The 16,479-nt window shown below is 38.4% G+C and overlaps 2 protein-coding genes across 2 annotated transcripts; both read left to right on the top strand.

Annotated features, from left to right (window-relative positions):
* The first annotated feature begins 404 nt into the window (after positions 1–404).
* LOC113143099 (solute carrier family 35 member F2-like) lies at positions 405–5,980 on the top strand. Its single transcript, XM_026328566.1, has 9 exons — positions 405–527; positions 1,124–1,229; positions 1,847–2,019; positions 2,825–2,952; positions 3,363–3,522; positions 3,612–3,768; positions 4,516–4,568; positions 4,702–4,856; positions 5,199–5,980. Exons 2-9 carry the CDS (start codon positions 1,141–1,143, stop codon positions 5,403–5,405), a joined length of 1,122 nt encoding a protein of 373 aa, XP_026184351.1. The 5' UTR covers positions 405–527; positions 1,124–1,140; the 3' UTR covers positions 5,406–5,980.
* An 814-nt stretch (positions 5,981–6,794) lies between these two features.
* On the top strand, positions 6,795–16,171 carry elmod1 (ELMO/CED-12 domain containing 1). Its single transcript, XM_026328516.1, has 11 exons — positions 6,795–6,919; positions 7,333–7,403; positions 9,682–9,827; positions 10,101–10,129; positions 10,252–10,349; positions 10,474–10,603; positions 10,777–10,910; positions 11,152–11,220; positions 12,391–12,441; positions 13,152–13,285; positions 13,838–16,171. The coding sequence occupies exons 2-11, from the start codon at positions 7,387–7,389 to the stop codon at positions 14,011–14,013; spliced, it is 984 nt and encodes a 327-aa protein (XP_026184301.1). The 5' UTR covers positions 6,795–6,919; positions 7,333–7,386; the 3' UTR covers positions 14,014–16,171.
* Positions 16,172–16,479: the final 308 nt, after the last annotated feature.

Below are 16,479 nucleotides of genomic sequence, written 5' to 3' on the forward strand. Positions count from 1 at the left end.
CCCACCCACTAACCCCACTAAAAAAAGTGAATATATGCAAATATTTTTATGGTTGAAATTAACACAACACAAACAGAAATTTGTATAATAGGAGCTAGTGTTGTATATGTAACTCTGTATAAGAGAAATATATTTCCAATACAATAAAATGAATATTCTTGCCATAAGGAAAGAAGCATATTTAGTAAAGCTAGAAAAATGCAACGGGGTAAAACAGTGAAAGTGACTCTGTAACTGCGCAAACGGAGATAAATATTATTACTTCTGAACATGTTTAGTTTATTTCTCTAAGCGTTTCCTGAGCCAGTAGCCCGGATGAAGCTTCGTACGTCATTAAAGACATCACCACCACGCTCCGGGGGATGCGTCACCGGGTTTTCTTTCCTTCAACCAATCAGAGAGCAGGGGGCGGTCCCAGAAAGCACGAGGTTAGATTGAGCTAAAAGTAGCTCGCTTCGGTTTGTAGTGATATTTTAATAAACATGAAATATAATCGGAGTCACACCAGTCCTGACTGAAGAAGAAAGGTATGTAGGCTTATACACGATCTGTTTTTATGTGTTAGCGTAGGGCTTCTGTTTACATTACATTTCAATTCAGCTCTTGGCAGTTTAGGAAAGCCACGCTATCACTAGAGTGGGTTGAAAGAACCAAGCCGCATTAAAAAAAAAAAAAAAGCCAGTTTAATGTTGATTCAGTTAGTGCTAATCATTAATTCATGCTTAAACATTCTTAAATCCAGCAGTTTTTAATCATTAGAGACTACAATTAAATTCGGGATGTCAGTATTTTATACCAGTGCTTTATTTAAACATTTCCAAAACGTGCTTATCTGTTCACCCTAATAACGCCAACGCCTCTAATGTAAACCCATTCTGTTAAGTCCAGTAAGGTTAAAGTGAATGGGCACAGTGCTGTAAATTAGTCGGTGCGGATTCCTTGCTTTCATACCTTTATTGTTATGGATTTAAGTTTTGAGGTGCTATTAGGCTCTGGATAATCTTTTTGAATAAAAATCATAATAGGAGATTAGTGAGGCATTTGCATTCCTGTGAAGATTTAGGTAGTCTGATGATGACAGCAAATGTAAAAGACGCTAATCCTTTTTTGTCTGCCTTTCTAGGTTTAAGTCTAAACGAAATGGAGGGGAATGTAGAGGGGAGACTGTGTGGGAAATGGAGGGTCACCTTTGGTTTGTACAGTTACAATCTCAAGGATGTCTTCACATGGTGAGCACTGATCCAGCTTTTGAGCAAAAGACGTGTCAGTGAGCTGGAGGGACCATTTAACTGCTTGGCTGCTTCATTTTCTGTTTCTGCTACATTTGTGCATGGTGTCTAACTGTGACGTTAACCTTTTTAATGTTGTTAATAACAACTGGGCCTTTCCCATTATGACAAGTCAAAATGCTGTTGAGAAAAATCTACATCATAAGGCCAGTCTGCACACACCATGCATTTATTATGTTGCAGTTATCAAATTATTTTGGTATTTTACATCAGCCACATTTGAAATCTCTGTTTGCTTGATACACACATACCAAAACTGCAAAGTTTTTAACACATTGTGTCAGAGCTGGGGCCATGTTAAGAATACAGTGTGAATGATATTTTGCATCAAGGCTTTTGGACAATGCAATTATTCATTATTTTAAACTTATTGTGCAGTAATATCTGCATTTAATGCAGGACTTCTGAACATAATTATTATATTTTAATTAACATAGCTCCTGCTTACCTTACAGCACCATCATGAGTCTGAGAAAGAGTCACTCTGGTGGGGCTGTTGTGCTTGATTGGATTCATACTCATATTATAAAACTTTTATGTTGTCTTCTTGACTCCAGGCATCTACTGAAGACCATAGTCATGGGTCAGGTCTTGTCGCTGCTGATCTGTGGGACAGCCGTGAGCTGTCAGTATCTAGCTATTGCCAAGGTGGAGACGCCCATGCTGCAGAGCTTCCTCAACTATGTCCTGCTGCTGCTCGTCTATACCACTATCCTCAGCACACGCAAAGGTATGACCATCATTCCTTTTTGTTGTTGTAATTGTTCCCAAAGATTCATTGCTGTGAAATAATGCAGGTTATGTTTTAGTAGCAAAAATGGTAAATTTGTCCAGTTTTTTCAGATCAATATTTCTGAGGGCATTACAATTAAGTAGATATGGCAAAACAGTGCCATTCAGATTTTTTTTTTCCCCCCTTTAATTTTCTTTTCTTTTTTTTTTTTTTTTTACTCTCCATAAATTTCTAATTTCTAACAGAAACATCTGGCTCAATGCTCCACTGTGTTCACCAGATAGTTGCTAACTTTGCCTGCTGTTTGATGTAGGTTGCATACAATGTTTTTTAAAGACTATTTTAATAGCCTTTTTTTCTGAATGGAGCTGTCTCCTGCATCAGGAGTTATCCCTGATGTACCAAAGCAATAATGTTTAAACAAAAACAAAGAGCAGACAGATGGATCAAATGTGTCATAGAGCTAAGAGATAAAGTTCTATGGAGTCAGAGGACAATGTTCAGTCACTCAATGTCATTGAGTGACCCTTAACAGATACACATTGTTATTATAAAACATAGATTATACCAGACAGGCTCCAGCAGATCCCTGTGACCTTAAATAAGAATAAGCATATTTAGGGGATGGATGGATGGATTTTACCAGTTTTAAGATTTATGATCACAAAAGACACAGATATGGTTAGGGCAAATCCTGTCATTTTGGCATACAGTAATTAAAAACTGGGTCTGTTTCTTGTCATCTTTCCACATTTAGTCTATTTGTATGCCAATGTCAAATAACCCTTATCTGCCTCTTCAGGTGATAGGAACCTCCTACAGATTTTAAAAACTAAGTGGTGGAAGTATTTAGTGTTGGCCTTGGCAGATGTGGAAGCAAATTATGCAGTTGTGAAAGCCTACCAGTTTACCAACCTGACAAGTATTCAGGTAAGAGGAAACTCTGGCTGCTGGAGTCACTGTTGTAGCTTTGTTTGACTTGCACATCACAGACATGTTGTTACCGTTGTACCACACACAGAATGTGATTCAAATCAGTATCACATAACTAACACTACTAACTAATTAAATAAATTCCATTATTTTATTTCAAATTGAATGGGATAGATATGAGATGATAGATTAGATTATGTTGTGGATATATGCTGTGTTTCACTCACTTGTGGGTGAATGTTATCTGTTGTAGCCGCTATACCCTCTGTTATCATGATGGGAACTGGGATTTATTATGTGGATAAAGATCCAGTTCCAGTGAATAGTGGACATCTACTATTGGTTCCTTACCAAACAGCTAGGACTTGAAGTGTTTTAATCAGTGTTGTTGTTACTGTGTCTTTCAGCTGCTGGACTGCTTCGTGATACCGGTGCTGATGGTACTTTCCTGGTTCTTCCTGAAGACTCGCTACAGGGTGGTCCACTTTGTGGCCGTGACGGTGTGTCTGTTGGGTGTGGGGGCCATGGTAGGGGCCGACATTTTGGCTGGGAGAGACCAAGGATCCAGTAAGGACATTTTCTTATCATAACACAGTGTTGCGCTAACAGCTAAAAACCCAAAGTATAGTGTTCACTGTTAAATCCTCCTCTTTTAGCCAGTGATGTTGTGCTGGGTGATGGTTTGGTGCTGCTCAGTTCCGTCCTCTATGCTGTATCCAACGTGGGCCAAGAATACACAGTGAAGAACCTGAGCCGAGTTGAATTCCTGGGCATGATTGGCCTGTTCGGGACTTTTATCAGTGGCATACAGCTGTAAGTTACTTTGTGTTCTGGTGCCCTTTTTATCATTTGATTCCTCAACATAAGTTAGTAGTTTTTATTTATTTGGTTTTGTGGTTTATATGTGCTTAGTTGTGATAAAATGAAATCATTAAGTGGAGCTTTGTTTAATTTTGCTGATGTCAGACATGACCTTGCAGGGCATTTTTTGGTACATAATGACTCAGAGTGGGTAAGAGCACAATTAAAGTTTGTTTTTGTCTGTGAACAAATGAGAATTCTAATTAATCTGAAAAGATTGCTTATTCTTATTAAGGTTAATCATCTTACAAAACTGAATGCATAATTCATCAGTTTACATAAAGGTACATAAAGTTCCTTTTTAATGCTTGAAAAATCAAACCGGGACCAAATTTGGGGTCAGATTACATCTTTCATTAAAGCTGGCTGGAGTCTCTGCATGTGGTTTTAAAAATTAAACTTAAAAGCAGAGTGTTCAATTTTTTGGGTTGTGAGCATCTTAAAAGTGCTGTTGCCTGATTGTATAATGCTTTGAGACTGTGTCGTTGATTCACTCGCACACTTTTATCAATTTATTGTCTTTCAGCTCATTGTTTTGGTTGTGCATTTTACAAAGCTGTATTGCTGTCTGTATCAACAGATAAGAAAAAGCACACCATACCAAAAAACAAAATTTGTCTTTTTTCTTTTTTGTTTATGAGTTTTAAAGCATTAAAGCATTTCCTATGTGTCATAACTTTACATTGCCTGTGATTGCAGAGCTGTACTGGAAACTCATGCAGTACTGGCTGTAGAGTGGAACCTTCGTATTAGTAAGTTCAATTTCTTTCTTTTTAAATTATAGTATCTGATAGTTTGTAGCAAAATCACAAACACTGGATTTGTCCTACTTGACCGAAATAGTTGCACCTTCTCTGACCGAAGTTTGTGTGTTGTGTTGTGCAGCCATGCTGTTTGCAGTCTATGCCCTGTGCATGTATGCACTGTACAGTTTCATGCCTGTCGTGGTGAAGATGACCAGCGCCACAGCAGTCAACCTCTCTCTGCTCACTGCCGATCTCTTCAGCCTCTTCTGTGGCCTCTTCCTGTTCCACTGCACAGTGAGTGTCATGAAAAAGCAGCTGGTTCTGTCGTGTTGCTCTCAGGTTCTTATTCAGGTTTAATGAGCTGCACTTTTGAAGCCTTTGCCATTGAGGATAAAAGCATATGAGATCACTTCATTGAAGGATTTTCATTTCATTTTCAGAAGCAAAAAGGACAATAATTGGTTTGAAATATATAACCGTAGAGTGAAAAGTAAGATATTAGAATCAATATGTTCAGACTTGAACAATGTCAACCATTTATGCAGCCATCCACTGTTAAATATCATGTGACTACTTTTAAGTGGAAACATGCAACTAATGCACAAAAAGTAATAACGTGTGCCCTGTCTCATCTAGTTTTCAGCCCTGTACATCGTCTCATTTGTTGTCATCATTGTGGGTTTCATCATGTTCAATGCCCTTCCCACATATTCGGCTTTACCGGAGGCCGACCCTGCTGAAGTGTTTGCTGTTCACACAGCTGAGAGCTCCTCAGACCACCTGCTGGCAGCGGGCAGAGAACCTCAGAGAAGTGAGACACTCACAGCCGTTGCTAGACTATGACTGACACTGACTGAAGAGAGAAGAAGCTGACTTCCTGGTGAAAGTTATGCAGTCTCTGGTGAGATGAAAGCCGTTACTTTGCACTACTCAAAAGTGTGTCTGTTTTTTTTTTGTTTTTTTTGTTTGTTTGTTTGTTTGTTTTTGTTCCTGTACAGGTCAGTGGACAAAGGTCAGTTTGAAAATACACGTTGTTTGATTGGCTAGTTGGCAAGTAACATTTTGTACGGACCCCGCTTTTTTTTTATCCCCATTTAAGTTTTGTCATTGTTAAGACAAATTTTGGTAAGCTAATGATAAAATATTTGTTACTGCACTTACTGTACTGTAGTATACTGTACTGTATTAGACATGTTCAACATCAATAGTGGACCAGTATGACTGATATTTGTCTCGAAACTGGTTAGTTCCTTTTTTTATATGAATATATTTGATATTTTATAACATAAATCATTTGAATTTGAATGTTAGTTATAATTCGCAATGTTGTATTTTACCATTGTTGCCTCTGGTGTTGTTGGTTTTAGTAATCTACCACATATACTGTAAAGTATACACATGATTTTTTTTTTTTTAAGTGCCAGTTTTTTATCTATTAAAGAACATTTTTACATTAATTTAGTTTTGCATCATTTCTCAGAGCTGCATTAGAGGGTAATGTGTGTTTATTTTTATTTTCAGTGATCTAAACATAAAACCCGTGGGTTTCAGATTTATGTGAAAATGTTTACTGATAAAAATGTACTGTAAATGATACTGTACATAAATCAGAAGCCCCTCTTTATGGCATGTTAGATGCTTTATTTACAACGCTGAAGCCACCCTAACTTGTCGCATTTCATTTTTTTAAAATTTAGGTTTTACACTATGCATATTTCCACCACTGAGTTAAGACACTTAAGTTCTTTTTGTTCACTGTTTTGTTGGTGTTCTCCAATTTATTATGTTAATGTTTTTAATGTGTGCAACAGGAAACTACATGGCAATATATACTCACTGTATTCACTTTGTGAGGTGAGAATAATTGCAGTTTTAAAAATAAAAAGGAAGCCTGATGGGATGGATGTAGTATGATTTTGCTTTAGATGGCCACAAACGCCTGCACATAGTGTCGGTGGCAGAGTATATTGTACTTATGTTACAGTAAGTGCTGTCTGATCTGACAATCAGCTCTTTGTCTTTGAAGTCACAGTAGATATGAGAGTGTCAGCTTCAGGACTGAAATGTGTGGAATCAAGCCATTTTATCTGAAAATACAGGGTCATGGGACAAACTAATAATGTTTTGAGAAATTATCTATTTATTGACCAAAATGCTGTGTTGTTGGGCTTTTTGACCCTTTGTGTTCTGCACTGCGTTGCTGTACTGTGGCTTTTAGGCTGTAGCTCCTCAGCAGCGTCAGTCACTTACTGTCATCATGGAGGAGCAGCAGGCGACTGTAGCTGAGTGAAGCTGACCTGAGCGCTGCTCCCCCGCCACATCCCATCGATTGTTTCGCCTCTTATTATCCGAAATCGGTGAGAGAACTGCGTGTCTGTTACTGCATGCATCTTCTTGCATATATCTCTTGTGTTTAAATCGTCTGTTGCTACGGATCTTGCATGGTGTTTATGCTCCGATTCGCTTATGAGACTGAAGATGATCGAGCAATAATCGGCTGATGTTGTAGGACTGCGCCTCTGAAAGGTGAAATAAACGTTCCTAGGTAGGTTTTCCGTCCGTGCTTGTGTTTCTCCGGACCCTGTGTGTCCTGATAGAGACGTCGTATAGACCGTGTGAGCTAAACTGAAACCGAAAGCCGCAGATTACATGCGCGTTGATTCTTCAGCACCACGGACAGCTCCGGAGCCGTCGCCGCGGGGCCGACCCAAGCGTCTCTGTGGGCCTCATCCACAAACCTAAATACCCCCGACATCCGCTCTGTTTTCAGGTGACCACCTCACTGAAACCTACCGAGGACACCTGAGGGGTGACAGCGGCCAAGATGAAGCATTTTCTGAGGTAAAGAAACGCCAGTGAGACTCCATTATTGTTACGATGCATGCAGGGCTAAATTTGCATATTTTTTGTCCAAACCTGAGGGAATGCATGTAAATTTGCACTACTACTACTACTACTACTACTGTAAATTACATTCTCGATCTACTGTAATGAGTTGTTTATGCTAAATACTCTGCACTGCCTATTTCCAGTTCTCCCGTTTAATCTCTTCAGAATCGATAGTGAAGGTAGTGTAAACTGGTTTGAGAGGAGACCTTTCAAATGCTCTTCCATTAGCAGTATTGTGAACTTGTCTATACAATATATTAAGATGTGCTTTAAAACATGGGAGAATTAACATTTTATACATACATTTTGACAAATGCCAATAGTACAGTCATGTTTTACATGTAGTGGCCCTTGTTACTGGTTATACATGATTCTCATGACTGGTTTCTATTCAAACTTGTAGATATAAGGGTATAAAGTACAGTAGTGATATTTTCAATTGTTTCTACATAGTATATGAAAGCAAAACAAGGAATTATCAAAAGGCACATACAAATAAGATTAGAAAGAAATGGAGAAAACAGACAAAAGTGCAGGGCAGCTACAGTTCAGTGCAAGAAATTAATTGTTGCTAATTCATTTTGATCAACAGCAGTGTCAGACAGAAAACTTTCAAGCTTCGATTAAAATGAACTAAGCTGGAGCAGAGCTCAGGTTTTCTGAGATTTTCTTCAAATATGTGTATTATAAAATTAAACCCCTATATATTCTCAGAGTGAATCACATTTTACACATTCATTTACTGCTTCCATTCTCCTTTTTGCCATGAACAAATTGTTGTGCTCACACCAGTGTTTTTGTGCCTTTCCCTAATCAGACTACATTTCCCATAAATCCCCTGTTGTTTGCAGGACTACTTAAGAGAATAAATCTGTTGGAAAACATTTTTCAGTTTACATTTTACTCCCTGTGCTATGGAGGCCAGTACAGGCTGCCAACGTTTTTCACTGTTGGCTGTGTTTGTTTACAGTAATTATCCTAATGTGCTAAAATGAATTTGGTAATAGTTTACTGATGTAAAAATGATTCATGTTGCACCTTTAATGGGTTTGGCTGATAACAGTATTACCCAGTGAATTAGTACTGCACTTCCATGGAGCTAGAGACAAATTTATAAAACACAGTGGTCACAGTGGTAATTAGCAGGTGGTAGGTTTAGTGTCAAACCTGTGACTGGTTTAGTGTGCAAACCTGTGACTCCCACTATCATCCCTCTTGCCTGGTGCTCGCTTCCTTGAAGGTTAAGAAGAAAACTATATTAGGTGTTAGCATGCCGGTCTCATCCTTGGACCTAGACAGGAGGAATTAATCCTTCTGGGTTGTATGCATTTACCTTCTACTTGTTGACAATGATGATGATGTTATGCAGTGATCCCTCAGAATGAGAAGGATTTATTTGTACCTGAAAATTATATCAGCTCTGTTCCACAAAAAACAAACAAAGAAGGGAGTGAGGCAATGATTGTTTGGCACACAGAGGGAGTGCTGCTGTTTTCCTGGTGTATTTTCTCAGCTTCACTGCCAATGTTATCCCTGATAATACATAATAAAATAAATGTAATAACCTTTCCTGGATCTTTAGTAATGTAGGATCCTAAAAACAGATGATAGAAGAATATGAAGTAGAATATTCCTTTCTAATATTCAGTGCAGTGTGAGGCAGGGGTATGCTGGAGACCATTTAGCCCGCACAGTTTCTTAATGGGTCACTCTGCATTTCCCAAGACACTCATCTCCATTTTCATTCTCTGTGTTACCTGTAAAAATAGCACACTTTGGTCTGCTGCAATTCTCCCCTGGTAGACAAAAAGCGAAGCACAATTTCCTGACTTACTTTTCTTTAAACAGTAGCTTCCTCTAGCTCTTCTCTTTTCTATTAGTGTCGTGTCTTTCTATTTCTTTTTTATGTGGTAGGTGTAGTCCAAGACTTCCAATATACTGATAACATTACATTTACTGCATGAAATTTCAGTGGGCTAAGAAAAATGCCCTGTTTTTGAAATTGTTACATGGCATTTCAGCACAAAGAGGAGTGTGCAATCATTCATTCATTCCAAAGTTGGAGATAATAGATGGCAACAGCTTACAAAGCATAGCTTGGCTGTAAAGAGTAACAAACCAAAACCAGTTCAGTCTTTTGTACTGTTGAACATATATAATATCTGCCATATATTTGAGTATCTTGTCTATCTTCTTATCAAACTAACCTCTCCTGTCTTCTCCTCTCCAGAGCGGTGACTCAATTTTTTGTGTTTCTCTACTGTAAATTACTGTGGCGGGGCCTGAAGTTTGTTGTGAGGAAGTTCACGGGACGCTGCGAGCTGCAGCGAATCTGCTACAACAACAAGCATGGAGCCCGCAGGACCCTCAAGATAGGTAGGCCCACATGCACACTGCCTGCCATTTTAGATAAGGTTTTTTATTTAGTTAAACCAAATATATAACTAAACAGGATCTACCAAGATAAATCTACACCAAAACATGTCTCCGGTATTTTAATGTCACCTTGTTTGTATCTAATGGTTCTTCCCATACATGCCTTGAACACATATTAATATGTTTTTCAAAAATGTTCTAAATAGCACTTCTTTTCATGTTACCATGTCACCTTATGCAGTTGCCTTACACTTTACAACCATTGCTTTCCAGAATCGTCTCTGAGATTTTCCAAAAATGAGGTAGGAATCTCTAAATCTAGAAAAGGTCTTTGGTATAAAGTATGCTGTTCAGTTTACATTCATTCCCACTTCTTATTCCGCTGTCTGCCCTTCGATTTTGTCCCTGCTCTTGTCTTCTGTAGCTGCTGCAGTCTGCCCTCAGTGTCCATCCAGATAAAGTGGAGAAAACTATTGATGACATCATGGCCTTGAAGAAGATTAACCCAGACACAAACCCACAGTGAGATACTAATTCACATATTATACTCCTGTTACTTTGTCACTTTTGTCAGGGTGTTTGGACTGTTGACTGTTAATAGATTTCCCTCATACAGTAGGCTCTTCCTCTAACTCTATGTCCCCAGACTGGGCATCTCTCTGCAGGCAAGCCTGCTGCAGATTGTGGGCCACAGGAGCCTGGTGGCGGAGGTGGAGAAGCTGCGCAGGGAGCCTTATGACTGTGAAAACCCTAAGCATGAGGACATGTTGATGAAGGTATACAGCTAAATGGGATAGCAGAAGAAATATGGAATCAATCGTTCACCCATCCCTTCAAGCTAGTTATTTTTATTCTGTACACATTACTTTTAACTGTTTCTGTGTTAACTAATTAATGCTAACTAGTTTGCACACACACTGTGCTGAGCTGTGATATGTTTGTGTTGCAGCTATGGAAGGAGCTGCGTCCTGACACTCCTCTCACCGGTCGCATCTCTAAACAGTGGTGTGAGATCGGTTTCCAAGGAAGCGATCCCAAGACTGATTTTAGAGGCATGGGTTTACTGGGCCTGCACAACCTGCTGTAAGTTCTCAGTCCCCCTGATACTAATTAAAAAAACAGTCAGTGTTAAACAGTAATAGGATATACGTATATGAGTGTTTACATGTGGACTTGTGAATATACATTTACACACACGCATTAGTTTTCCATGTAACTGGAAATTACTGGTTCAAAAATCAGCATTGAGATAACTCTCTGTATATATTGTATAAACAGGTTTGAATGGAAAATTCAACTGTTCCTTGAATTCCTTTCTGCACAGATATTTTGCAGAACATGACAAGGCTACTGCTTTGCAGATGCTCCATGACTCCCTGCAGCCAAAGCACAAGTACGTCACTATGGTTCACCTTAACTTCTAGCAATGCATGGCCATAATAAATGAAATACCCAAGTATCTGGTAGAAGATCCCTTTGTTAGATTGGTGTGCTTTCACTGACTCCTGAGTAGTAAGTCCAGGAAACAAGGAAATGTAACTGATAAATTGTTCATATACAGTGTTTATGGCATTTTGTGCAGCTAAAACTAACCATGCAATTGAAGGGTAGAGTACATGATGAGTTTAAATAACTCAAGGTTCAAATTATTCCCACCTAAGAACATGAAGACTTTTGTTTTCATCTTGTTCCACGGCCTCGTAGTGGTCAAACATCAACTAATGCAGCTTTAAAATTTCTACAAGACACTCGGTTCATCTCCTCAACTTTAAAGTGCACTTTATCATCCATACCTCTGCATTTACCATACACTGCTTTGATTATATTCATTCTTATAGCTTGACGTCATTCACTGCAACATCTCTTACTGCTGCTTGGTGTTGTTTGTCATCAGCATCTCAGTGAGCTGTCTCATTTCACAAACAAAGATTTTTCTTCTTTTTCTCTTTCACCTCCACTTTTCTGTCCATGCCTCCCTCTCTTGTCTGTCACATGTCACATAGGAGCACACACAGAAAGCCAAGGTACTCGATTTCACTTTCATTCACATGCTTTTTGCTGCATTCATAGCTTCTTGTTTTCAGTTGAGCCGTGCACAATTTAAAGCTGCAGTAAGCATGATTTGTATGTAAACACCCTGCTGTCTTATTAGCCTGAAACATAATGTGAGGCTTACACTGAGAAGAATATCCCCGTCACAGAGAAATACAAAACAGTACCTCACATTTAGGAAATTACTGAGGATTAAAACACTAGTTTCTGAGAAGGACTAAGACATTGTTGATTTTGGTCTTTTTGTGGTTTGGTGACCATAAGAAAACACACAATAATTACAGCTTCATAGTATATACCACTCTATTCCAGTGTTATAGTTTTGCTGTGACATGCTGTTTCTACAAGCATTATATCAGTTTACATTAATTTAATCATTAGTCCTAATAAAATATGTGGCCTATCTGCTGAATGAAATGAAATTACAAAAAAATTCTGTAGACCTAGATTTTGGTACACTCTGTTTCACACCATGTAGACAATACATGACTCAAGTGTGTGTCCTTCACAGTGAGATAAACAACCCTGAATGGGAACAGAAGAACCTTGACAAAGCTATTGGGTAAGTATCTGCATGTACACACTGTGTGGAGGATAAACTGGGTGACTGTTGCTGGAACTGTGGGAGTGTTGGTCTTAATAAAGCAGCTTTAGCAGTGGAAGGATTCAGTGTGTGTGTGTGTGTGTGTGTGTGTGTGTGTGTGTGTGTGTGTGTGTGTGTGTGTGTGTGTGTGTGTGTGTGTGCTGCTCTCCCACTCAGGCTTCCGCCTCCAGTCTGCACCAGCTCTGATAAGCACCAAGGACTAACTCTAAAAACACACATAAAATCCTCCTGTCTCACAGTTTCATTTTTCTAGCTCCACTGTGTGCTGACATTTTTGTGCTTTTAATGTTTCGTAACTTGATGATTTCCTTTTTAATGGTCGCGCGGCTTTGCTTTAATTATTTTTCACTTACTGTACTGTAAAATTATTTCAAAAGGTGCTCAGTGCTTAAATTTTATTGTTGTTATTATGAACATTAAATGGATGATTGGTGTACTCTAGCCAATTCTGTCCTGCTGTCATTACAGACATGAACTAATGAAAGCCGTGACATTTAAATTACAAATGCCTCGGGTTTATGGGAAAATTTTGTCATCCGGTAAAACTAGCTAAAAACCACACAATCACGCACAACCTTCTTGTTAAATCATCTAACAATAAAACACCCAAAACAAAAACAACAGCTCCATACAAATGAACACTTACATTCTTTATCACTTCCCTCCAGCTATTCTTTTGCCATTGTTGGCATCAACATCACAGACTTGGCCTACTCTCTGCTGGTGAGTGGAGCTCTGAAGACCCACCTGTACAACGTAGCCCCAGAGATGCCCAGCCTGCTGCACTTCCAGCAGACCTTCTGTGAGTTGGAATGAAGATCTTTTTTTCTTTTGGTTCACTAGTTATTTTACCCTTTATAAGCTACTAAAAATTTGATATAAATCATATATTACATTTCAACATTAAAACAACATTTCTTTACTTGAGATCACAGCAGCATCTTGTATGTGGATATAACTTATAGATATGAATATATGAATTAAATGATATAGTTGTTGACTAGCAAATAAACCAAAACTGTATGAATTCGGATTGTGTCAACTGTTTTCTTATGTGTGCTTGAAAATTCCATGTGTAGCTTCAAACCTGCAACTAGACTGATTTTGTTTTGACCACTGGGTGGCACCAAAACACACTGTAAAATCTTTGAGGGTTTCTAGGCCATTAAAAGTGATCCATTTCATTTCTAAGTTATTACCCTTATTAGTCCCACAATGGGGAAATTACATTACCACCCAAAGTGCACACACACAGCAGTGAACACACACACCGTGAACACACACCCAGAGCAGTCAAGTCATGCGATTGTTAATATAAAAATATTATATTATTTTATACTTTTCTCCATGACAGGTTACCTCATGCAGGAGTTTCACTGTTTCTGGATTGAGGAGGACCCGAGTGACATCATGGAGTTCAACCGAGTCCGCTCCAAGTTCCACCGCAGGATCCTGCGACAGCTGAAAAACCCAGACATGGCTCTGTGCCCCCACTTCTCCGCCTCCGACCTTCACCTTGTCAACCTCTAAAGACGCACTGATGACCTGTGCCCCTGCACCATCACCACCCTCGCTTCATATTCCCACAGAGGTCTCCCCTGGACATCTGGTAGGCCAACTAAAATTTACAATTTAGAAAACCCTTTACACTCACATAGATGGTTTCTTAAACTGCTAGACACATCTGGGGAGACTCTCTTCCTTCTCTGCTCAGCCCACCTCATCCCAGTTACTGTCATGTCGTGTCACTGCCAGCAGCTCATTCAATCGCTGAACACACCCACACATTTGTACACACACACACACTGCCTTTACACCCTCACTGCAACGTTAGACCACCAGCATCAGAGATGACCATAGCGATTGTAGCTGTGCATGAGGAGGCTGTACCACATCTTCACCAACTCATTATCTGTTGCTTTAATGATTCATGATGATTGTATCACAGCCATTACACCTCGGTTATGAACATTTTTGCTTATTGTAATAAACCAAATTTACTTAGTGCAGAATTTTGGGTCAGGATATCAGACATGAGGTTAAATGTGTCAATAAAAAGTTTTGTTTTCCAAATGAAGAGCTATTGATATATGATGTAAGTTGAAATTGAAATGTTGCTGACTCAGCTAAAAGCTATCAAACAATATAGGGACAGCTAAGCGCTTACCTTTGTCTGTATTAATTAATTGCTGTAGATTGTATTGCATTTTTTATTTCAACGTGATATTGACACCTAAGATTTCTACTCCTTGCCAAAATATTGAATGTTGTGAACTTTAAAAATCTTGTAAGATCAAATTGTAGTTTTGTTTTAAAAACTTGCTGTTTAATTGACTTACACAAATCAAATTGTAATTAAGTGCAATAGGCGGCACTGTTCCTGATACTAAAAGAGCTTCTCTCCTTGCAATTAATATTTTGAAAACATTTTTTTTAAATTCCACATACTGACTTACATCCAGAAAACCATTTAAAAATATTACTCAACACTTTTTTACATTTGCAAAATATTTGATTTAGACCCCAAACAGAGATTCTATTATGAATGTTCCTCACATCCATGATTGTTTGTTTCTATTTTAATTCATTGAATGTGACACAGTGTCCACTGTTCAGCCAAAGCAATAATTTACATTAATTTCACAGCGCATTTCTTTCATTTTGTGTATTTGTTTGCACCATGCGTGCCTAAGTATTTGTTGTGCTTTCTAACTCAGAGCTGCAATTTACACAGCAGCTACACACAGAATTTAGTTGAAGAAAAATTATTACCACATAGATTTGGAAGTAAATATACATAGTAACCATAAAGATGTTGAGATGCTCCATAGAGAATGAATTGGGTGACACATACTAAAACAGAGAATTGGATTTTAAATGCTGATCATGGAGGTGCTGACCAGTCAGTCAATGCACCATTTGCTGTCAGCATGATTTTAAAATTAATTAAATTTAGTTTGCGTTTCTTTTAGCAGAAAGTCTCCCTGTGATTAAAAATATTTATTTTATATAGCGGCCTGACCAGGACAGACACCAATAATAGATAAACTGAGTTCCCTTAAAGATACAGACTTGTGTGACAATTGTGTAACAGGCACTAAAAGAAAATCACAATCCAGTTCATCCTCTGTCAAGCATTGGTTCGATTGTTATCTCAGCTCTGAGTCACAATTTATTTTGCATTCATTGAATGATCAATCCACAAAAGCCCACATTTGACACATGTGCCGCTTCTTCGCAGCAGTGTTGCTTCTCTTCAACATGTCACCACTGTATTTATTCATGAGAACATCATGTGTGATGCTGACAGCTCTGACAAATGTTCTCATCACAAAACTGAAAAAGTACAATATTATTTTACTGCCATGCTTGAACTGTTGACTGTGATTTAATAGTACTGCATATCATTGTTTCATTGAAGTCAATGTCAATGCTTTTTGTCAGTATTATGCAGCTGTTTACTTCAGTGAATGTCAGTGTTATTTCCATCACCTGCTTGCATTTTTGCTTTGCTTTGCTATGGTCAGCTTTGCACTACTGTAAAAATAAAAATGCAGCTATCTTTCTGGTAATAAATCAGTCATTTGTGCTATGGGAGTATAAGGGCCAATACGTCCCATGATACTGTAGATGAAGTTAGGTACATGCTGCTGTAGATTCTGCTTTGAAACTGCATATAAAACCACAATCTGCATGGAGATATGTTCACTGTCATCGCTATGGCGTTCTGTATTCTTCAGTAAAGCCCAAAGTACTTCTTGATATTGTAATTGCGTGCTTCATTTATCTGTGCTGTACTTTTTGAGGCCGTAATAAAAACTAAATGTCAGTAAAATTACAGTTGACTATTTCTTTTTTTGTGTGTGGCCTCACATGTTTATGCACAGCCTGGAACTCTGTGGATGGCGACGCAAATTCTTTAAAACCAAGATGCAAAACATAGAAAGATACTAGAAGACATTGCTTGCACTCAAGTAAAGTATATTTAAATATATT

The sequence above is a fragment of the Mastacembelus armatus genome, chromosome 14 (genome assembly GCF_900324485.2).
Source record: "Mastacembelus armatus chromosome 14, fMasArm1.2, whole genome shotgun sequence".
Lineage (NCBI taxonomy): Eukaryota > Metazoa > Chordata > Actinopteri > Synbranchiformes > Mastacembelidae > Mastacembelus > Mastacembelus armatus.